We start from the raw sequence: 25033 nt of genomic DNA on the forward strand, positions 1-25033 counted from the left end.
TGGGGCTTATTTATCAACACAAACTAATTCTTAGATAATGCAAAGATAGACTAGACCAGTTGTGGCTAACCTTTGACATGCATGTCAGTGGTGACACGCCGAGCCATTTTTGCTGATACGTGCAGCAGGGGCAGGCGGCCGCATCCCGATCTATAAGACAAGCCACGGCTGCCGTTGATTTAACTAGAACTGCATGTGCAGCTAAACTGTTCTGAAATGACCGGCCTGGGAGGCCGCACATGCAGTTCTAGTTAAATCTCCGGCGGCCGTGGTTGTCTTACAGATCTGGATGCGGCTGCCAGAAAATTGTGTTCTGTACCTTTGATCAATTATCAATATGAGAAGGGCACCACCCGTTGGGATCTCCTGGTATACAAATTGGAAACGTTTGTAAAGAAAAAGAGGTATACCATACAGGGCTCACCAAACAATTTTGAAAAAGTTACAAGCTTTATTGAAATAACAATGTGGACAAGTCCTGGCTCAAGGAGCAGCAGGAGCACACAAACAGACAACTTTAAAACCAATTAAAAAGCCAGAGAGGCATAAATCCCCAACCCACCAGCCTCCACTAGGGTATTACAACAATATAGAGTACCTCACACTTATAAGTACAAGTACAAAATTGTCCTTCCCTTGGACTAATGTAAACAATTATAGGTATGACCAGTTGATATACAATATCAGGTTACATAAGGAGATAAACCAAATCAGATAAATGAGGGTATCAACAGTTAATATACAATATCGAGCATGTAATATTATATAGGAATGTGCTCAGATACACACGTGTCTCATTTCCATAAAGCTAATATGTTACTCATACAGATATGAGGAATAGATTAGGCTTGAATGACACTCCTAGAAGCATAAGATAAGTGTTACGTCACCACCGGAGTCCGCTCCATCGACTTCTACTTCGATCGCCAGGCGACGCCGTGGATAGTGCTGGTGATGGGAGAGGAGTCGATGCCAGCGGCGCCGGTGGACGCAGGCTCTGCTCATCCACTGGTCTGGGTTTCCTGGGATCTGCAGTGCCACTGGCTGACTGTAGGTGGCGGGTGTCTCCCAGCTGACGTACCATCATTCAGCTACAGCCTATGGGAGGACACCACACCCTTTTTAATGCCCCTCCTGTCTACTGACCTCTGCCAGAGATAGTTCTGATTTCCTGGCTCCTGGTCCGCCCTGTTCTGTTTAGTGATTCCTGTGTGCTGACTTCTGCTTGTTTCCTGACTACCCTCCTGCCTGCTGTTTTGTACCTCGCTGCCCGATCCGGATTTGACCTCTGTTTTGTGTTCTGTTTACGTCCTTGCCTGCCGATTCTGTCCCTGTTTTTCAATTCCTGGTTTGACCCTGCCTGACGACTACTCTCTTGGACTGTAGCCTTCCACAGGTAGTGATCTCCGGGGCCCTGGGTAATTCCAAATTCCTGTATAGGGGTTAAAGGGTTTCAGGGTTCTAGGGGTCCTGCTTGGTGAGTGGCTTCCCTCTAGCCTGTCCATTACATCCCATCTGAGTCTGTGGATCCAGGCAGGCGTTACAATAAGGTACCAACTATTTAGTGCAAAGATGTTGTTATCTAATATTCCCACAGGGTTAATCAAACAAATATATTTAGGAGCAGGGTCACACCATCTATATCGGAATGTTCAGTCAATATGCTGGTAATGAACCAACTAGTTAATACAAAGATGTTAATACCGGACATTCCCACAAAATTAATCAAACATATATGTTTAGGAGCAGGGTCACATCATCCATGTCAGAATATTCAATCAACATGCTGTATGACAAAAATAGGTATAAATTCTGTGCCCCCCCAGCCCTAAATGGTTAATGCAAATGACTAAATTTGTCCGGGCAATTCGGGGTACAGAAACAGGGACAGTGGCAGCCTAAGTAGTGGGAGAGGAGTCAGGCCCATACTCACACCAGGTGTGATGGCAGGTATACCAAGGGGAGGGAGGGGAGAGAGGGGTACGAGGAGGAGGCAAACAGTGTGAAAGACCCCACGCGTATCGCCACTACATGTGTGGCTTCCTCAGGGGAAAGATGAATTTGATCAGGTTCGTGAGTGAGGCATGCTTATGTACCATGCAGTATGTAACATGCCTCTCTCTAACCCAAGGCTCTCAAACACGCGTCTTGCCTTACGGGTCGCATGTGGCCCCTGAGCTTCTTCTGGCCCGCAGGCTCCCTGATGATCGTGGCCTTATGCCGGGGGCTGCAGCCATCTGTATGACATCACCTGCTGGCCTCTGATCGGCCAGCGGCTGCCATTGGTGAAGCTCTGCAGAGAGTTCCTGTGTGCGGCGGTGGCGGAAATAAATATGTGAAGTAAAGCGCAGATGGCTGTGGCCCCTGGCATATGGCCGCTATCGTCAGGGGGCATGCGTGCCGCAAGAAGCAGGACGGAGGACACCGATGTAACAAGATGGGCACATTACTACAGAGGACAAGGATGGGCACATTACTACAGGATGTGGACATGGATGGGGCACATTACTAAAGGATAGGGACAAGGATGGGTACATTACTACAGGATAAGGACAAGATGGACACATTACTACAGAGGACAAGGATGGGCACATTACTAAAGGAGACAAGAGGGCACATTACTACAGAGGACATGACTGCTGGGGGGAGGAGGAGAGGAGATAATCATCATCTTGTCTCCCCCCCCAGTAGTCAGTATCATCTCTCCCCAGGGGCTGGCTGGCACATTTTAGCCTGGGGGGGGCAATCATAAGACAGTGGCCCTCAAGTTGCGGCTGCCAACCTTTGGTCTGTTTAGCAGCAGTGGTAACAGGTTTGATGAACAGACCGGTACATATATATTGGAGCAAAACAAGGCTTACTGCTTACATAGGTACTGCAACAGAACCAAGATGACTACATAGATATGGGAACTGCAAGGAGCTTACTACAGAGATATGGGAACACAACCGAGCTTACTGCAGATATAAGGGTGCAGAACTGAGCTTACTACAGAGATAAGGGTGCAGAACCGAGCTTACTACATAGATATGGAAGCAGAACTGATCTTACTACAGAGATAATGGAGCAGAACCGAGCTTACTACAGAGATATGGGACAAAAACATATAGTAACCCTTAAAATAATCAACTTTATTCTATCATTCTTAAAAAAATCCAAAAAACACACAATAAATATGCAATAAACAATAAAGATCAAGATCTGAAACAGACATTACATTAGAGTTTGTGAAGACCGGACTCATAGATGAATATCAAAGAAGGAAGGAGCAAACAAATGATTGAAAAAGATGGTGTAAATGCTCTTAAAGCTACAGAATCAAAGAGACCCTATAATAAAGAGACAAGAGAATGTTTCAGATGTAAGAAAAAGGGACATTTAAAGAAAGACTACTATATGGAAAGTAGAACAACAGAAATTACACCATACAGAGAATACACAGAAGGTGAAAAACACAATCTCTTATTCATGTGTAAATAATTGGAATGGCACATTTAAATCAAATTTTTGAAAGTGGATCATCTTGTTTGAATAATCTGTCAAATTTGAATACTGTTTAGTCTGTTTATGCGACGTAATTCTTGGCTCACTTGTGGCAGGGAGTTACACATTTTTTGGACCGTAGTTTCCCACTTTCAATGGGGCCATGCCGCATTGTCAGATAAGGTACAGAAAGTGTCTTCAATGCATAATAAACATGACAGAAGTCATTAAGGACAGTTTTTAAAGCAAATTGCACTAGAATAATGGCCCATTTAGCTTGATAAATAGGCTTGTGTTATAAAAACAGAAAATACTGTATAATAAATAAATTAATTGCACAATTAAACATATAATACTAGTACACTACCTGTCTGCAATGTATCCAATAAATATAGATCCAAGAAAGAATCCAAGGTTCACAAATGATTGAAACAGATCCAGCTTCCAAGCATCATCACATACAAGATTAAACTGAAAGAAATGATTATTGTCGTTATTTGAAATCTCTGTAATTATGGTATATACAGTTGTACTAATTTTCCCAAATGCGTGAAGGGGTTGTTCTATTTGATTTCTTAAAAGGTCAAAATGATATTAGAAGATTAACTTTACCATTCCCATACAGTTTCCCACCGACACTCTGATCTCTACCTTCTGCTGCAATGACATCTTTAACCCCTTCACCCCCGGGCCATTTTCTGTTTTTCGTTTTTTCCTCCCCTACTTCCAAGAACCATAACCTTTTCTTATTTTTCTGTCAATACAGCCATATAAGGACTTGTTTTTTCCGGGACAAGTTTCACTTCTGAATGACACCATTCATTCTGCCCCATACTGTACTGGAAGACGGGGAAAAAATTCCAAGTGCAGTGAAATTGCAAAAAAGTGCAATTACACGATTGTTTTGGGGAGTTTTTTCTACCATGTTCACTATATGGTAAATCTGACCCTGAAATATGATTCCCCAGGTCATTACGAGTTAGAAGATACTAAACATAAATAGTTTACATTTTAACTCTGTGGTGGCAAAAAGTTCAGACATTTGACCAAAAAAATTGCACTTTTGTCGCCATTTTCCGAGACCCATAGCGTTGTAATTTTTCGGGATGTGGGGCTCAGTGATGGATTATTTTTTGCCGTTTGACCTGACATTTTTAATGATACAATTTTTGTGCAGTTATGGTGTGTTAATCGCCTACTATTGCATTTTATTGCAGTGTTGTGGCGACCAAAAAAATCCGTAATTCTGGTGTTTTTATTTTTTCTTGCTACATCGTTTATAAATTTATATTATTTATTGATAAATCAGGCATTTCTGAACACGGCGATATCAAATATACGTGTTTGTTTTTTAATCTTTTTATTTTGAATAGGGCAAAAGGGAAGTGATTGAACTTTTAGTTTTTTTTCTTTTTTCATATTTGTAAAAACTTTTTTTTTTTACTTTTTATAGATTTTACTAGTCCCCTTAGGGAACTTGAAGCCTACACTGTCTGATTGCTTCTGCTTTTCAGAGGGATGCTGCAGCATCCCTCTGAACATCAGAAATGCTGATATGTGAATACCGACGCTCTGCTGGCATTCACAGTAACTTCATTGTGACAGGGGTAATCAACTGTCATGACAACCCATCAGTGTCTTGTCATTGTGTCACGGTTTACCGAACGGCGTGCTCCCCACCGGAGTGTGTTCAATCCCGCTATCAGAGATTGACACTGACCACGGAGGTTCAATACTTCTTGTAATTGACTAAAAACTTATTTCTCGTTTGTCGAGTGTGTCCAGGGGATTACTAAGGTGAGTGTAACTTCTTTTTTCATTCCATTCTTATGATTAAGAAAGTACCTGAAGTGGTCAAACTGATAGTGATGATGATGATGATGATGATAATAATAATAATAATAATAATAATAATAATAATAATGTCAACACTTTATTGAGCATATTGACTATAGAAATAAATTTGACTTTTTAGACTCTAATGCGGGCGTCACACGAGACGATCTATCGTGCAATGCATCGTCGGGGTCACGGTTTTCGTAACACACATCCGGCATCGCTTGCAACGTCATTTCGTGTGACACCTCCGAACGACGCAGAATCGCTCAAAAATCGTGAGTCGTGTACTCGTCGCTTATTTTTAAAAAATTGTTTATTTTTAATGGCGCTGGTTGTTCATCGTACCCGGGGGGGCAGCACACATCGCTCTGTGTGACACCCCGGGAACGATGAACACAGCTTACCTGCGTTCCATGTCTCCCGCCGGCAATGCGGAAGGAGGTGGGCGGGATGTTTATGTCCCGCTCATCTCCGCCCCTCCACTTATATTGGCCGGCTGCTGTGTGACGTCGCTGTGACACCGAACGTCCCTCCCCCTTCAGGAAGTGGATGTTCGCCGCCCACAGCGAGGTCGCTCAGCAGGTAAGTACGTGTGATGGGGGTTTAACGACTTTGTGCGCCACGGACAACTAATTGCCCGTGACACACAAACGACGGGGGCCAGTACGATCGCTTGTGCAATCGCACGATAGATCGTACCGTGTGAAGCCCGCATAAGACTTTACAAGAAAAATGGGTATATCTGTGTTTTTATTGTGACAGTAAGGTCAGCAGACAATGATGGGATCTTCTAAATTCCTATCCTAATTGGATTAGGGCTGGGTGTTTCTTCCATTTTAGCCTATAGTTTTAGCCTGTAGTTTACTTCTTTCTCTTCTTTTGTCTCTTAACCCCTTCAGCCCCAGGGTGTTTTCCGTTTTTGCGTTGTTTCTTTTTGCTCACCTTCTTCCAAGAGCCGTAACTTTTTTATTTTTCTGTCAATCTTGCCATGTGAGGGCTTGTTTTTGGCGGGACGAGTTGTAATTTTAAATAAAATCATAAGTTTTACCATATAGTGTACTGGAAAACAGCAAAAAAAATTCCAAGTGTGGAAAAACTGCAAAAAAAAGTGTCATAAGAAAATGCTTAGCCTCCCTATAATATTTTGAGCTGTTTTACAAAACAGTGGTGTAGTTATTTGATGTCCATATTTTAACACCTTCACGACCGGCAGATTTTGCGCTTTCCGTTTTTTTGTTTTCGCCCTTCTTCTTTCGAGAGACATAACTTTTTTATTTTTCAGTCAATCTGCTCATGTGAAAGCTCGTTTTCTGTGGAACAAGCTGTACTTTGAAATGAAACCATGAGTTTTACCATACAGTTTACTGGAAAATGGCAAAAAAATCCAAATGCAGAAAAATTGCAAAAAAAAAGTGCTATTGCACAATAGTTTTTGGGATATTTTATTCACCGTGTTCACTATATGGTAAAACTGATATGTCATTGTGATGCCTGAGGTCAGTGCGCGTTTGTAGACACCAAACATGTATAGGTTTACTTGTATCTAAGGGGTTAAAAAAATCACAAGTTTTTCTAATAAACGTGGTGCACGTTTTGCGCCATTTTCCAAAACCCATAGCGTTCTCATTTTCCGGGATCTATGGCTCAGTGATGGCTTATTTTTTGCGTCTCGAGGTGACGTTTCTGATGGTACAACGTTTATGCAGATGCTACGTTTTGATCGCCTGTTATTGTGTGGCGCCCTGGACAAGCCAGGGGCCACAGGTAACAACACACACACACACCCCCACCCCCAGCAGTTCACACAGACATCCCCAGTGAGACCTGATTTCTTCCTCGGGTTCAGACAGAGACACCAGGTGGGCGGAGTCAGGCAGATGGAGACGCCCGCCCAGGAGTCTGGCTGGTCTGAGGCAGGAAACAGGTCCAGACAAGTCCAGGCAGAGGAAGAGAGAGGAGGTCTGCAGAGAGCCAGACGCAGACTGGGGCCTAGGTTGGAGCCTAGGGCCCTCGTGTAGCAGTGAGGCAGACGGTAGTGGCCGTCTGCGAGAGCCGGGAAGACAGTCTGGTGGAACCGTAGGTGGCCCACCGGTACCGAACCGGGGAGCCAGCTGGAAACCGGAGCACAGGAGGAGTGTACGGAAGGTGCAGGAAAGGACTTACATTACCAACCTGGGGTCAGGGGAAAACACCGCAGCCGTCTGTGGGACCCGTCCATCCAGCCGTTTGTTTCATCAGAGACTCTGTGTGTGTTACTGGCTGAGTGAGTACCACCGTGCCGTGCGGCACAGCGCTGCCCCTGCGACCCTGCACCTCGCCAGGCCCCGTAACCCGCCTGTCATCCATCCTTACCCCTCACCGGGCCCTGGTACAACCAACCCCCTACCCACGGAGGGGAGAAAACAACATCCAAGCTGCTCCCTGTCACCACTCCCGGGATCCCCGTCCAGAGCAGCGGTGGTGTCACAACTTCACCACAACAGTGGGTGGCGTCACGGACAATAAATCCCCAAAACCATCCCCCTTTCACTCACAGGCGAGGAGCGCCGCTCGAGTCCCCGGGATCCGGCCCACCGCTCGAGCCACCACCGAGCAGCAGCAGCCGGACCCGAGCAGTGGGAGAGCGCAGCGTCCCCTCCTCCGCCCGGGACAATTGCATTTTGCGCAAAACTTGCAGCGACCAAAAAATGTAATTTTGGCGTTTGGAATTTTTTTGCCGCTACACCGTTTACTGATCAGATTAATTGATTTTACAGTTTGATAGATCAGGCGTTTCTGAACACAGCAATACCAAATAGGTATATATTTTTTATTTTTTTAACCCTTAAATTTTCAATGGGGCGAAAGGGGGGTGATTTGAACTTTTAGGTTTTTTTTATTTTACTAGTCCTCCTAGGGGGCTATGGCGATCAGCAATCCGATCGCTCTGCCCTATCTGTAGATCTCAACCACAGAGCTGAGAACTGCAGATACGTTGCTTTACTCTCTGTGTTGGCACTATGGCGGCACTGAGAGGAAGTGACTCATGTTAGCTACAGGCGTCATTACATGACTCTGTGCTACCATGGCAACCACGGAAAGTCACGTGATCATGCACGTGACTTCCGGTGGGGGCGGCGGTAAGTGAAAATAATGGCCACTCGCATATATATCTCCAGACTTTGGCAGCGAGATGTAAGGAGTTAAATGTTGCAGGTGGAATGCAATTCCACTCATAACATGCAGGCACACATGTCAGCTGTTGAAAACAGCTGATATGTGCGCGGATCGCCGCTACCTACCCACGGCAGGGGGCGGGGATTAACCTCACACGATCCATGATGGATATATCTGTCATTGGTCGTGAAGGGGTTAAACCACTTTGGCACAGGAAGTATTAAGAGCCATAGGTGCACCCAAGGAAGGGAGGTATCTATTGTTCAGGTGATACTGGGTCTGGGATACATGGGTAAATGTAAGTGCAAACAAATGGTGGGTACTCACCTGACTACAATTATTGCAGTACTATACTTGATTATGTATTCCTATACCAGTGATAGTTGAGGTGCTGTACTAATGATGGTTCTGATGCTATATTTATTTACTAATGTAGGTTTTGGTAATGGAGTAATGTAATGATAATGGCTCTAGTATTGTGTTCAAGTATTGATCATGGTTCTGTAATGATATACTAATGTTAGTTTATTCACATACTTATGTTGGTTCTGGAGATGTTTCAAGCACTGATGTTTTTTGTGCTATATTTATGTACTGATTATGGATGTGGTGCTGTATTCATGCAGTGATGATTGTTTTGGTACTTTATTCATGTACTGATTTTGGTTCTAATGTTGTATTCTTGTACTGATGGTGCTTTTGGTGGTGTGTTCATATACTGATAATCGTTCTGATGCTGTTTTCATGCATTGGTTGTTCTGGTGATTTATTTTTATACAGATGATTGTTCTGGTGATGTATTCATGTATTGATGATGGTTCTACACCGTGTGCAGAATTATTAGGCAAGTTGTATTTTAGAGGATTTTTTTTATTATTGATCAACAACTGTGTTCTCAATCAAACCAAAAGACTCATAAATATCAAAGCTTAATATTTTTGTAAGTTAGAGTGTTTTTTTTTTAAATTTGGCTATCTTAGGAGAATATCTGTTTGTGCAGGTAACTATTACTGTGCAGAATTATTAGGCAACTTAATAAAAAACCAAATATATTCCCATCTCACTTGTTTATTTTCACCAGGTAAACCAATATAACTGCACAAAATTTAGAAATAAACATTTCTGACATGGAAAAACAAAACCCCCAAAAATTAGTGACCAATATAGCCACCTTTCTTTCTGATGACACTCAACAGCTTACCATCCATAGATTCTTTCAGTTGTTTGATCTGTTTATCATCAGCATTCCATGCAGCAGCCAGCACAGCCTCCCAGACTCTGTTCCGAGAGGTGTACTGTTTTTCCTCCCTATAAATCTAATATTTTATGAGGGACCACAGGTTCTCTATGGGGTTCAGATCAGGTGAACAAGGGGGCCATGTCATTATTTTTTCATCTTTTAGACCTTTAACAGCCAGCCACGCTGTAGAGTAGTTGGATGCATGTGATGGAGCATTGTCCTGTATGAGAATCATGGTTTTCTTGAACAATGCCGACTTCTTCCTGTACCACTGCTTGAAGAAGTTGTCTTCCAGAAACTGGCAGTAGGTCTGGGAGTTGAGCTTCACTCCATCCTCAACCCGAAAAGGTCCCACAAGTTCATCTTTGATGATACCAACCCATACCAGTACCCCACCTCCACCATGCTGGCGTCTGAGTCGGAGTGGATCTCTGTGCCCTTTACTGATCCAGCCTCTGGCCCATCCATCTGGCCCATCAAGAGTCACTCTTATTTCATCTCATTAAAACCTTTGACAAAGCAGCCTTAAGATATTTCTTGGCCCAATCTTGACGTTTTATCATATGTTTCTTGTTCAAACGTGGTTGTTTTTCAGCTTTCCTTACCTTAGCCATGTCCTTGAGAATGGCACACCTTGTGCTTTTTGATACTCCAGTAATGTTGCAGCTCTGAAATATGGCCAAATTGGTGGCAAATGGCATCTTGGCAGCTTCACGTTTGATTTTCCTCAATTCATGGGCAGTTATTTTGTGCCGTTTGTGCCCAACACGCTTCTTGGGACCCTGTTGGCTATCTGCCATGAAACGCTTGATTGTTCAGTGATCACGCTTCAAACGTTTGGTAATTTCAAGACTGCTGCATCTCTCTGCAAGACATCTCAGAATTTTGGACTTTTCAGAGCCTGTCAAATCTCTCTTCTGACCCATTTTGCCAAAGAAAAGGAAGTTACCTAATAATTAAGCACACCTTATATAGGCTGTTGATGTCATTACACCACACCCTTCCTCATTACAGAGATGCACATCACCTGATTTAGTTAATTGGTAGTTGGCTCTCAAGCCTATACAGCTTGGAGTAGGACATGTATAAAAAAGCATCATGTGATCAAAATACTCATTTGCCTAATAATTCTGCACATGGTGTAGTGCTCTAGTTATGTAGACTGTATTCATGTACTGATGTTAGTTCTGGTAATATACCATGTACTAATGATCGTTCTGGAGCTGCCAAAAGTCAATGTGCTGGGGACGTTCTGCCAGTAAATAATGTACCATTCACAGGGCATTAGCATGTCAATGTTGCTTCCCGGGCTTATGCTCATTCTGAAAGTTAACGTCTTGCACGGCAAAGAACCACTCTCTCACCTGGGCATTGTTTCCCTTTTTTTCCACATACAGTGGGGAAAAAACATATTTAGTCAGCCACCAATTGTGCAAGTTCTCTCACTTCAAAAGATGAGAGAGGCCTGTAATTGACATAACAGGTAGACCACAACTATGAGAGACAAAATGAGAAAACAAATCCAGAAAATTACCTTGTCTGATTTGGCAAGATTTTTTAAAAAATTTATGGTGAAAAATAAGTATTTGGTCAATAGCAAAAGTTCATCTCAATATTTTGTTATATATCCTTTTTGGCAATAACAAAGGTCAAACATTTTCCGTAAGTCTTCACAAGGTTGGCACACACTGTTGGTGGTATGTTGGCCTATAGGGCAACATGGACGTTCAACTCCCTGCAAAGGTTTTCAATTGGGTGAAGCCCGGGAAGCAACATTGAAATTGCTAATGCCCTGTGAAGAGTTCATTGTTAGCTGGGAGAAAGTTCCCAGCACCTTGGCTTCTGGCAGAGGAGGCGAGAAAAGGGAGTTATGTAAGAGGTCAACAGTGTATGTGCCATCGTGGTGGGTAGCTTCAGTGATATTAAACCCGGAGAACAAGCTACAGAACAATCATTAGTACATGGTACATTACCAGAACTAACATCAGTACATGAATACAGTCTTCATAAATAGAGCACAAGAACCATCATCAGTACATGAATATATCACCAGAACAATCATCTGTATAAGAATAAATCACCAGAACAACCAATACATGAACACAGCATCAGAACAATTTTCAGTATATGAACACACCACTAAAAGCACCATCAATACAAGAATACAACATCTGAGCCAAAATCAGTACATAAATAAAGTACCAAAACAATCACTGCATGAATACAGCACCATATCCATAATCAAAAAATAAATATAGCACCAAAACCAACATCAGCGCTTGAAACATCTTCAGATCCAACATAAGTATGTGAATAAACTACCAGAGCCAACATTAGTATATCATTACAGAACCATCATTAATACTTGAATACAATACTTGAGCCGTCATCATTACATGACTCCATTACCAAAACCTACATTAGTAAATGAATATAGCATCAGAACCATCATTAGTACATTAATACAGCACCTCAACTATCATTAGCATAGGAATATAGAACTTGCACAATTGGTGGCTGACTAAATACTTTTTTTCCCTACTGTATCCATCTCAGTAGGGCATGGTCTGAGACTAGCTTAAAAGGAAGTTTAACACTTGAAAACAGATTCACAAAAGGTAGTATTTTATTTACTTACACCCAGGATGCTACCTCAATTAGTATACATAAAACCGTTTTTATTTCGATTTATTAAAATTACTGAAAATTCCACCTGTGAAAATTGACACACACAAAAATCCCAAGACCATGGGACAGCCCCAATAGTTCCTCCTTAGGGGAACAGAAACTATTGATTACTCCAAATCACACATTGGTGACACTGCCAAGGGAATAATCTCTAGATGACCCTTATTCTCTCTTTCCTCTACCTGCCAATGGAGATATGACTTACATCACACGCACCCCAAAGGTGAAAAGGTGCCCCCATTCCTTGGCAGCTTTCCTCCTATATCATCCCTGATCTCCCTTCTGGTTAGGTAGAATCTATAGGATTATATTATTAAATAGTAGAGGGAAATAGAGAACAACACTTATCTGAGGTTTGTTCGGGTCATAGGTCCCTTAGCAGTCTTATTTTATGAAGAGGTCCGGGCTTTCCATGGTCCTTAACCCAATAAAATCAATTGACAAAGCCTCGACGCGTTTCTCCCCATTTAATTATTTGGGGTTCATCAGGAGACGATATTAATGGATGGCACAATCGCCAAGAACTTTCAGGGGGCTACTCCTTCAGCAGCACACACCTCTCCACATGGATGTATATCATGGAACTATTGGGGCTGTCCCATGGTCTTGGGATTTTTGTGTGTGTCAATTTTCACAGGTGGAATTTTCAGTAATTTTAATAAATCAAAATAAAAACTGTTTTATGTATACTAATTGAGGTAGCATCCTGGGTGTAACTAGCTTAAAAGGAAACACTATTTCCAGGTAGAGTGTGGTACACATGGTGTCTCTGGGTCTTATATAGATGCTATGCGGCCAGCCAATCACAGTAATACTAGTAGCCAAGATGATATGATTGGCAGAAAATGTCTGCATGTTTACTGGCTGATAAAAAGCGGGGAAACATGCTGGGAGTGGTTTTGAGCATGGAGCCCGAGCATTATCGATCAAGTGTCTCGAGCACAGAAATGCTCTATCGAATGCCATGCACTTTGGCCCATCACAAGTCAGGGCAATTCCATGGTCAGCCAGGGCCTAGGTATGTGATCGTCTCTGGGGGAAGAACCTGTCTATGGACCTTAAGGAGCTCAGGAATCAACAACAGGTGAATTAGGTAGTGACCTCTCTCCCTAGTGTCAGGGCCTACTTTACATCTTCCCTGGCTTACCCCTCCTTTTGCACCCAGGGCTGGTTTTAAAAAAGTGACGACCTGAGCAAAAGTTTAAAGGTGGGGCCATAAATGCGCACCATGACACTCAAATATTTAGGCTATGTCCGCACGTTGCTTTTTACCTGCTTTTTCAACTGCAGCGTTTAATGCCAAAATGGTTGTGTTCTGCTTTTCAAGCATAGTCTATGGGAATTTGGGTTTCTTGTCCGCACTATGCAGTTCAAACTGCAGCCATTTTGTTGCAGAACTTTGGTCAAAAACTCAGCTTTGCAGTGCAAAACCCAAATGGCAAAAACAATTGACATGTCAAGAAACCCAAATGCCCATAGACTTTGCTTGAAAAGCAGAACACAACCATTTTGGCATTAAACGCTGCAGTTGAAAAAGCAGCAAAAAAGCAGGTAAAAAGCAACGTGCGGACATAGCCTTAGGCTGTATTTACATATACTGTGTTCAAACTGGTAAATGAGAGCGATTGACAATATTATGTCCTTTAATGCTTATTTTCGGTCTCTTTACACAGAATGAGGAAGACTGGTGGGCACAGAAAAATCTCTAGTCAATCTGTCCCCATATAGTATCAAGTTATCGACAGCACTTCTGCAGTTTGCATCTGGTGATGTGCTGCTGAGAACAATGATTTTTATTCCACCAAAAATAATCTAATCACCCAATGAATGAGCAGCATTTTGCTCATTCATTGGGTGATTGCCGACATGTTTACACCTATGAACTCTGGTCTGCGGTGCCCCCATTCCTCGGCAGATGGCCCTGCAAATGCCCTAGTTCCCTTGTTGATAATCAGCCGCTGAGGAATGGGGGCACCGGAAAAATGAAAAATAAGGGTGTACTCCATTGCCAGGTAGGAGAAAGAGTATTGAGAGATAGAAAAAGGGAAAAAAAAAATACTATTTTTGAATACTATTGTAATTTTGCATTTTTCACATGTAATTGGGTGCTGGAAACGTAGGTGTTCTTTATCACTAAAGAGGCCCTTGATTATAGTCTGAGAGGGAGAGATAGGGGAAGAAAAAGGGAGAGCCGCTGAGGAATGGGGGCATTGGTCAAGTAAGGATGCACTCCTAGTAGGCAGGAAAAGACCTGGATAGGGGAAGATTAAGGAAATGGCCATTTTCCTACCTGTTCCCCTTTAGTATTGACATATATTGTTTTGGGATATTGTTGTGACCAATAAGGTCACCCACCCTCTACCTCTCAAGTGCCTCAAGCAAAGTGAGTAAGACACTTCTTTAACTTTCACTGAAAAGTAATTGTTGTTTGTTTGTTTTGGTTTTGAAAAATGTTTTAATGCATATAAATGAAAAGTAAATTTTAATATAGATCAATATTTGGAAAAGGGTATATTCTAACATAACGTTAAGATCGTATACCAGTTAAAAAGATTTTTTCTGAGAGATCCTTTTTTTTCCCAGCAAAAATATCCTGTTGTTCAGTTTGTTACTAAAGACTAAGGCTGGACTCACACGAGCGTATGGCATCCGATGCGATATGCTAATGTCCCCCAGCTCAGGCTCTGCTGCGAGCGTGAGCCGGGTGTCATGCGACTGTAACCCGATCTTGCGATCAGGTCACAGCTGTGAAGCTGAGGGCGGGCGCTGCGGAGGAGAGGGAGGGGTTAATCCTCCCATCTCCTCCACTGTCAGCCTGTGCGTAGATCGCACTGCACTGGGATAACATCCGAGTGCAGTTCGATGTATCTCTCGCATCCATTCACTTGAATGGGTGCGAGTGATACGGCGGTAGCAGCAAAACGCAGCATGCTGCCGCTTTTCTCGCATCCAGAATCTGGATGCGAGAAAAGCTGACCAACAGCTCAACCTCATTGACTAACATTGGTCAGAGTGCAATGCGAGAATTTCTCGCATTGCACTCGTCCGATTTTCACGCTCGTGTGAGCGTACCCTAATAGTCAAGAATGACATTTATGGCTCTTTGTGTTTTTCCCAGTAAAGATATCCTGTTATTCATTTAGGATTTCATCTTTCATTAGTTTTTTGACTGTTTGTTACTAAAGACTTTTCCAATCTGGGCATTATATCAGACTTTAACCTAAGCAGTTCTTGTCATTCTTTATAATACCTAGACATTTTATGTAATGCCTAGGAAAAGTATAGAACACGCAGATATTTCATACCTTGCCTGAAAATGACAGGGATTGTATACATTGCCTAAGTATTCTATAGAATGCCGGGTTTTCATACATTGCCTGTAACATATACACCAAACACACACACATATCTATCTATATATATAATTGCCTTATTCTGTCTGTCTGTCTGTCTTGCTCCAAAATTGTGTCCTTACGGTGACACAAAGCTGATTGGCCGCTGGGCTCGCCATGGCCCCGCCCCCCACACGGATTGGCCGCTCGCCTCGCCTCGGCTCCTCCCCCGCATGTATTGGCCGCTCGCCTCGCCTCGGATCTGCCCCCCCCCGCACGGATTGGCTGCCACTCAGACTCACACTCACACGCACACAGACTCAGACTCACACTCAGACTCACACTCAGACTCACACTCAGACTCACACTCAGACTCACACGCACACAGACTCAGACTCACACTCAGACTCACACTCAGACTCACACTCAGACTCACACTCAGACTCACACTCAGACTCACACTCAGACTCACACGCACACAGACTCAGACTCACACTCAGACTCACACTCAGACTCACACTCAGACTCACGCACACTCAGACTCAGCCAGACTCAGACTCAGACTCACACTCAGACTCAGACTCACACTCAGACTCACGCACACTCAGACTCAGACTCAGACTCACACTCACACTCACACTCACACTCACACTCACACTCACACTCAGACTCACACTCAGACTCACTCACACGCACACTCACACGCACACTCACACGCACACTCACACGCACACTCACACGCACACTCACACTCACTCACTCAGACTCACACGCACACTCAGACAAACGCACACGCACACTCACACTCACACTCACATGCACACTCAGACTCAGACTCACACTCAGACTCAGACTCACACTCACTCACACGCACACTCAGACTCACACTCACTCACCCTCAGATTCACACTCAGACTCACACGCACACGCACACTCAGACGCACACTCAGACTCACACGCACACTCAGACTCACACGCACACTCAACGCCACAGACACACAACACCCAACACACAAACACCGCGGCACACACAAATATACGCACATACCGCACAACACACACATTGCACAAAACATACCTCCCCCCAAAACACACACACACACCCACACAAACCACGCAACACACATACACAACGATACAGACACACAGCGCTCCACAAAAAATGACACACAACGCAACACACAAACAACACCGCTCTCACCCCCCGCTACACCCAGAACATGTACAGCCCCTACACAAACACTTGGTAACTACACACAACAACATCTATATATATATATATATATATATATATATATATAAAACAAAAATCATACATTAACTACACAATACGTAAATTCTAGAATACCCGATGCGTAGAATCGGGCCACCTTCTAGTATATATATAATTGCCTTATTCTGTCTGTCTGTCTTGCTCCAAAATTGTGTCACGGTGACAGTGTCACCGTGACAGTGTCGTTAGCGTGACAACTGTCGTATTGGCCGTTGGGCTCGGCCTGGCCCCGCGCCCCCACGGATTGGCCGCTCGCCTCGGCCTGGCCCCGCCCCCGCATGGATTAGCCGCTCGCCCCGGCCCTCCGCACGCATCGCCCGCTCCAGCGTACACCGGCTCCCGGTACACCTGTGCAGGGAGCCAGCATACGCTGACGCCTCGCCCGCTCGCCCCCGCCACACGTTGGCACACTCGGCCCCGCCCCCGGCGGACATAACCTTGCGATGCTGGGATCGTTACGGAGCCGGTGTACGCTGGTAACCATCCTTAGTTACCCGATGTGTATCATAGTTACCAGCAAACACCGGCTCCCGGTACACATGTGCAGGGAGCCGGCATACGCTGCGGTCAATAATGAAGTGTCATGCAGCGGTGAAAGAGTTAAAGACACTGCAAGACACTTCATTATAGGCAGCGGGCACCCCCAGAAGAGAGAAGACAGAAGAAAGAAGACCCCGCAGTCATACTCACCAGACGCCGACCGGGAGCAGGTGAGCGCATCAAGGTCCTGCAGCGGCGGAACACACACATACACACACACATAAGAACAGACACACATCAGATCACACTCACTCTCACACACACACCTCACACACACATCAGATCGCATCCACACACTCACAACATCCAGTGATATCGCTTACTTCTCGGCGGCGATACTGTGCGTGCAGTGACCTTCCAGGACCTGCCGGAGGATCATATGGCCGGAAGCATGTGGTATCTCCGGATGTTGTGAGTGTGTGAGCGCGTATGTGCGATATCGTCAGTGTGTGTGTGCGTGTATGCGATCGGATGTGTGCGTGTATGCGATCGGATGTGTGCGTGTATGCGATCGGATGTGTGAGTGTCGGTAGAAGGCAGAGGAGCATGGCGTGCAGCACAGCTGCTGGGACCGCCCACCGGAGGGCACAGGGAGAAGTGGGGTGTGAGTGTATGCGATCAGATGTGTGTGTGTATACTGTCCGATGTGTGACTGTGGAGCACGATGGGGAGTGCGCAGCATGTGGGATGGAGCACGATGGGGAGTGCGCAGCATGGGGGATGGAGAACGATGGGGGGTGCGCAGCATGGGGGATGGAGCACGATGGGGGGTGCGCAGCATGGGCGGTGCACAGCATGGGGGATGGAGCACGATGGGGGGTGCGCAGCATGGGGGATGGAGCACGATGGGGGTGCGCAGCATGGGGGATGGAGCACGATGGGGGGTGCGCAACATGGGGGATGGAGCACGATGGGGAGTGCGCAGCATGGGGGATGGAGCACGATGGGGAGTGCGCAGCATGGGGGATGGAGCACAATGGGGAGTGCGGAGCATGGGGGATGAAGCACGATGGGGGGTGCGCAGCATGGGGGATGGAGCACGATGGGGGGTGCACAGCATGGGGGATGGAGCACGATGGGGGGTGCGCAGCATGGGGGATGGAGCACGATGGGGGGTGCGCAGCATGGGGGATGGAGCACGATGGGGGGTGCGCAGCATGGGGGATGGAGCACAATGGGGGGTGCGCAGCATGGGGGATGGAGCACGATGGGGGGTGCGCAGCATGGGGGATGGAGCACGATGGGGAGTGCGCAGCATGGAGGATGGAGCACGATGGGGGTGCGCAGCATGGAGGATGGAGCACGATGGGGGTGCGCAGCATGGGGGATGGAGCACGATGGGGGGTGCGCAGCATTGGGGATGGAGCACGATGGGGGTGCGCAGCATGGGGGATGGAGCACGATGGGGAGTGCGCAGCATGGAGGATGGAGCACGATGGGGGTGCGCAGCATGGGGGATGGAGCACGATGGGGGGTGCGCAGCATGGGGGATGGAGCACGATGGGGGGTGCGCAGCATGGGGGATGGAGCACGATGGGGAGTGCGCAGCATGGAGGATGGAGCATGATGGGGGTGCGCAGCATGGGGGATGGAGCACGATGGGGGGTGCGCAGCATGGGGGATGGAGCACGATGGGGGGTGCGCAGCATGGGGGATGGAGCATGATGGGGGGGCGCAGCATGGGGGATGGAGCACGATGGGGGTGCACACCTCCCCCCAAAACACACACACACCGCGCCACACGCGCACCGCACAACACACCACACACACACTGGGAACCACAAACACCGCCCTACACAGACACCCACACACACAGACAACGCCGCACACACACAACACCCAACACACAAACACTGCGGCATACACAAATATACGCACATACCGCGCAACACACACTGCACAAAACATACCTCCCCCCAAAACACACACACGCACTCCACACCCACACAAACCGCGCAACACACACAGCACCACACACACAGAACGCTGTAGACACACAGCGCTCCCCCAAACAACGCAACACACACAACGCAACACACATACAACACCGCTCTCACACACCCCCACACCCAGACAACACCCAGAACATTTACAGCGCCCTACACAAATACTGGCAACTACACACAACAACATCGATATATATAACAAAAAACATACATTAACTACACAATAAATTCTAGAATACCCGATGCGTTAGGATCGGGCCACCTTCTAGTATATATATAAACACATAGCACATACATATGTATACAGAGCACATACAAGCTCTGTAGATACACATATACAGTGTTGGAAAAAAAAAGTATTTAGTCACTCACCAATTGTGCGAGTTCTCCCACTTAAAAAGAAGAGAGAGGCCTATAATTGACATCATAGGTAGACCACAACTATGTGAGACAAAATGAGAAAACAAATCTAGAAAATCACCTTGTCTGATCTGGCAAGAGTTTTTTTTGAAAATTATGGTGGAAAATAAGTATTTGGTCAATAACAAAAGTTCATCTCAATATTTTGTTTCCAAAAATAGGGCTAGGGCCTATTTATGGGGGAGGGCTTATTTTTTTCCATGAACAACAATCACACATTTATGCTTCAATTTACCTTGAGGGTGTATGGCCAGCTTTAGAGTTAATAACTTTAACCCTAACTTACATTCACAATTGCTGGTTCAGTATCATTGTCTCTTATGGTAACATCTATTAGTACTCTCAAAACACTTTGTGTGGCAGTGTCACTCTTCTTCTCTATGCGGCCGGGTGGGGTCAGAAGGCGGGAGTCTGTAGTGGGACTCGGGAAGGGTGGTTGTGACGTCACACGTGGCTGCTTCTGCAGGAGCAAGCAGGGTTGGCCAGGAGGCGGGATCTAAGAGGCAACACTCGGGAGGCAGGAGGTGGGACCCTGGAGCAACAGCCAAGCCCACACTATAGCGCAGTTGTGGCCAGGAGGTGGGACCCAGGTGGCAACACTCAGGAGGTGGGACTTGGGAGAGGGTGAGCAGGATTTACCCTGCCATGGTGGGAGGAAGCAGCAGGACAATTTAGCAGCTACATTGCCTATTCCAGTGCCTCCAGCTGTAGGTTATGCCTCCATGATGTTAGTGACATAATCTAACATCACATGACAATCTAGCACTGGAGCGCTAACTGGGGCTTATTTTTGGAGTAGGGCTTATATTCAAAGCCTACTCCAAAAATCCCTAAAAATCATGCTAGGGCTTATTTTTTGGGGAGTGCTTAATTTTGGTAAAATGGGGTATATATCCTTTGTTGGCAACCTCAGAGGTCAAACGTTTTCTGTAAGTCTTTATAAGGTTGGCACACACTGCTGGTGGTACGTTGGCCCATTCCTCCATGCAGATCTCCTCTAGAGCAGTGATGTTTTGGGCCTGTCGCTGGGCAACACAGACTTGAACTCCCTCCGAAGGTTTTCTATGGGGTTGAGATCTGGATACTGGCTAGGCCACTTCAAGACCTTCATATGCTTCTTACGAAACCACTTCTTTGCTGCCCTGGTGGTGTGCTTAGGCTCATTATCATGCTGAAAGACCCAGCCATGTTTCATCGTCAATGCCCTTGCTGATTAAAGGAAGTTTGCACTCAAAATCATGGCCCCATTTATTCTTTCATGTACACGGATCAGTCGTCCTGGTCCCTTTGCAGAGAAACAGCCCCAAAGCATGATGTTGCCACCCCCATGCTTCATAGTAGGTATGGTGTTCATTGGATGCAACTCAGCATTCTGTCACCTCCAAACACAACGTGTTGTGTTTCAACCAAACAGTTCTACTTTGGATTCATTAGAACATATGACATTTTCCCAATGCTCTTCTGGATAATTCAAATGCTCTCTAGCAAACTTCAGATGGGCCCAGACAGGTACTGGCTTAAGCAGGGGAACACGTGTATATCTTCCATTTTTTATTATTGCTCCCACAGTTTATTTCATCACACCAAGCTGCTTGCCTATTGCAAATTCAGACTTCTCAGCCTGGTGCAGGGCTAGTTCTGGTGTCCTTCACAGCTCTATGGTCTTCACCATAGTGAAGTTTGGACTGTGACTGTTTGAGGCTGTGGACAGGTGTCTTTTATACTGGAATGTCCAGCCATCATACCACTCAGGAAGGTGAGGAGTTCTGTGTACCAGGGATGAATGTGCTTTGATCAGACGTGTATATCAACCCAAGAAAAAAAGCAAAAGACCCTGTGAAGATGCTCGTGGAAGCTGGTAAAAGTGTGTCATTATCCACAGAGAAACGAGTTCTATATCAACATGAGCTGAAAGGCAGCTCTGCCAGGAAGCCATTACTCCAAAAGTAACATAAAAAAAGTCAAATTAATGTTTGCAAATGCACACAGGAACAAAACCTTAATTTCTGGAAACATGTCCTGTGGGTCTGACGAAACAAAAATTTAACTGTTTTACCATAATGACAATCATTACGTTTGGGGGGGGAAAGGAAGAAGCTTTGAAACCTAAGAACACTATCCCAAATGTGAAACACATGGGTGGCAGCATCACGTTGTTGGGTTGTTTTGCTGCAGGAGGGACTGGTACACTGATGGCAACATGAGAAAAGAAGATTGTGGCAATACTGAAGAAACATCTCAAGACACCAGTCAGGAACTTAAAGTTTCAGTGGAAATGGGTATTCCAAACGGACAATGACCCAAAGCATACTGCCAAACTAGTTACAAAATGGCTTAAGGATAACAAAGTTAATGTTTTGGCGTGGCCATCCCAAAGCCCTGATCTCAATCCTATTGAAAATTTATGGGCAAAGCTAAAAAAAGAAGGTGCGAGTAAGGCTGCTGCCGCCCGACCACCGTGCGGAGCTGCCGCCTGACCTACACCCCACCTATTGTCTCCTCCCCATAATCCTATAGAATGTAAGCCCGCAAGTGTAGGGCCCTCTTCCCTCTGTACTAGTCTGTCTATTGTAACTTGTATATGTATTTTGTATGTAACCCCCTTCTCATGTACAGCACCATGGAATTAATGGTGCTCTATAAATAAATAATAATAATAATAAGGCAACTTACAAACACAGCTCAATTACAGTACTCCAGTTCTGTCAGGAGGAATGGGCCAAACTTCCTACCAACTATTTTGAGAAGCTTGTTTAAGACATAAATGTTTCTCCCAAGTCATACAGTTTAAGGGCAATGGTACCAAATACTAATGAAATGTATGTAAACTTTTGATTTTGCAGAAAGTAATTAAAATGTCTTAAAACATTCTCTCTCTCATTTTTCTGGCATTCGGCAAATATAAATAACTTTGGTAATCCTAATTGACGTAAAATGGGAGAGGATTATTCTGATTTCATGTCAGATAGTGAGAAAAATCTTAATTACTCACCGGTAATGGGATTTTCAATAGCCCATGACAGCACCACATGAGAGATAGGTTCCGCCCACATCAGGACAGGAAACCCACTGATAAAAAGGCGGTACCTCTCCTCCACATCAGTAGGTTTTCAGAGCCAGAGAGGACCAACAAAACACAAGAAACAGATTAATCACACCACCACCCACGGAAAAACACCCAGAACTAACAATCCCCGAAGGGTGCCCACAACCAGTGAATAGGGGGGGAACTAAGGGTGCTGTCATGGGCTATTGAAAATCCCATTACCGGTGAGTAATTAAGATTTTTCCCTGCCGCCCATGACAGCACCACATGAGAGATTGATATAGACCATCCACCTTAGGGAGGGACCACCGCTTGTAAGACCCGTCTCCCAAAGGAAAGGTCAGTTGTGGAGGACAAGTCCAGCCTATAGTGCCGAAAGAAAGTCCCAGGAGACGACCAAGTAGCCGCCCGACAGATCTGGTCAAGAGAGGCATCCGCCCTCTCCGCCCAAGAGGTAGAGACAGCTCTAGTGGAGTGCGCCCTAATGCCTGGAGGAGGAGTGGCGTCCTTAGCTGAGTACGCTAAACCGATGGCATCCCTGACCCATCTAGCCAAGGTAGCCTTAGAAGCCCCAAGCCCCCTGGACCGCCCCTGAAAGGTGACAAACAGGACCTGAGACTTCCTCCAGTCCCTAGTCCTATCTAGGTACGTGACTAAGGCCCTCCGGACATCCAACGTGTGTAACCTAGCCTCCTTCTCGTTCCGAGGGGGGTCACAGAGGGAAGGGAGCACGATCTCTTGGGACCTATGAAAAGGGGTAGAAACCTTGGGCAAGTAGAAGGGATCAGTCCGCAACACTACCCTATCATCCAGAATCTGGGTATAAGGGTGAACCACAGACAAGGCTTGGAGATCCCCCACCCGCCTGGCCGAGGTGAGCGCGACGAGGAGAAAAACCTTGAGGGACAGCAGTTTGAGAGGGACTTCCCCTAAGGGCTCAAACGGAGGCCCCGTGAGGGCATCCAACACTAAATTAAGGTCCCAAGGGGGAACCCTGGGAGCCGGAACAGGTACAGACCGGGACTTAGATTTAATGAACCTGCAAACCCATTCATTCTGCGCCAGACTACAATGAAACAGAGCCCCTAAGGCTGATACCTGCTCCTTGAGCGTACTGGTGGAGAGCCCCAATTCCAACCCCTTCTGGAGGAATTCTAGAATAGCCGGGATAGGAGGGGGGCCCTCCGCCCGAGCCCCCGACTGAAGGAGAAAGCGCTTCCAGACCCTACCGTAAATGGCTGTGGTGACCGCTTTCCTACTGCGAAGAAGAGTATCGATTAAGCAAGAGGAAAACCCACGTCGAGCTAGCAGCCGCCGCTCAAACGCCAAGCCGTCAAATGGAGAGCCGGGTCGGGGGGGTGACGGACTGGGCCCTGGGACAGGAGATGAGGGGCTTCCGGGAGAACCCAAGGATCCCCCAGAGATAGTGTCCGCAGCCAGTAATATCACGCCCGTTTTGGCCAGAAGGGGGCGATGAGAATAACCTCCGCCCCGTCGGTCCGGATTTTCCGGAGAACCGAAGGCAACAGGATCAGGGGAGGAAATGCGTACAGGAGGCCCTGAGACCAAGACATCTGGAAGGCATCGAGGGCAACAGGATCGTCTCGGGGGTTGAGAGAGCAGAACCTGTCCACTTTCCGATTCGCCTTGGTAGCGAACAGGTCTAGAACAGGGACACCCCGTCACCCTGTTGTCCGAAAGGATCCGAACATGGCGACCTCTCAAGAAGGGGAGGAACCCCTCTAGCGCCTTGAGAACCGCCATGAGCTCCCTGAAGTTGGAGGACTGTCTGACCAACTGAGCGTCCCAGGGACCCTGAAGCACCAGTTGGCGCAGATGGGCACCCCACCCCCAATGGCTGGTCAATGGGTTGTCCATACCAGGACAGGAAACCAAACTGATGTGGAGGAGAGGTACCGCCTTTTTATCAGTGGGTTTCCTGTCCTGATGTGGGCGGAACCTATCTCTCATGTGGTGCTGTCATGGGCGGCAGGGAAAAACATGCATTTGTGTCTTTTTCGATAGTATATATAAATTCTGGTTTCAACCGTGCATATACATCGTATTTTT

General features: G+C 46.0%; 1 protein-coding gene across 2 annotated transcripts in view; it reads right to left on the reverse strand.

Annotated features, from left to right (window-relative positions):
• SLC22A2 (solute carrier family 22 member 2) overlaps positions 1-25033 on the reverse strand; it is a 148735-nt gene that overhangs the window by 120435 nt on the left and 3267 nt on the right. For both annotated transcript variants that reach the window (XM_075338171.1, XM_075338170.1), the window contains exon 2: positions 3851-3954. In XM_075338171.1, the coding sequence (XP_075194286.1) occupies positions 3851-3954 (104 nt within the window). The remainder of the gene's footprint in view (positions 1-3850; positions 3955-25033) is intronic.

Source organism: Anomaloglossus baeobatrachus, chromosome 3, assembly GCF_048569485.1.
Source record: "Anomaloglossus baeobatrachus isolate aAnoBae1 chromosome 3, aAnoBae1.hap1, whole genome shotgun sequence".
NCBI lineage: Eukaryota > Metazoa > Chordata > Amphibia > Anura > Aromobatidae > Anomaloglossus > Anomaloglossus baeobatrachus.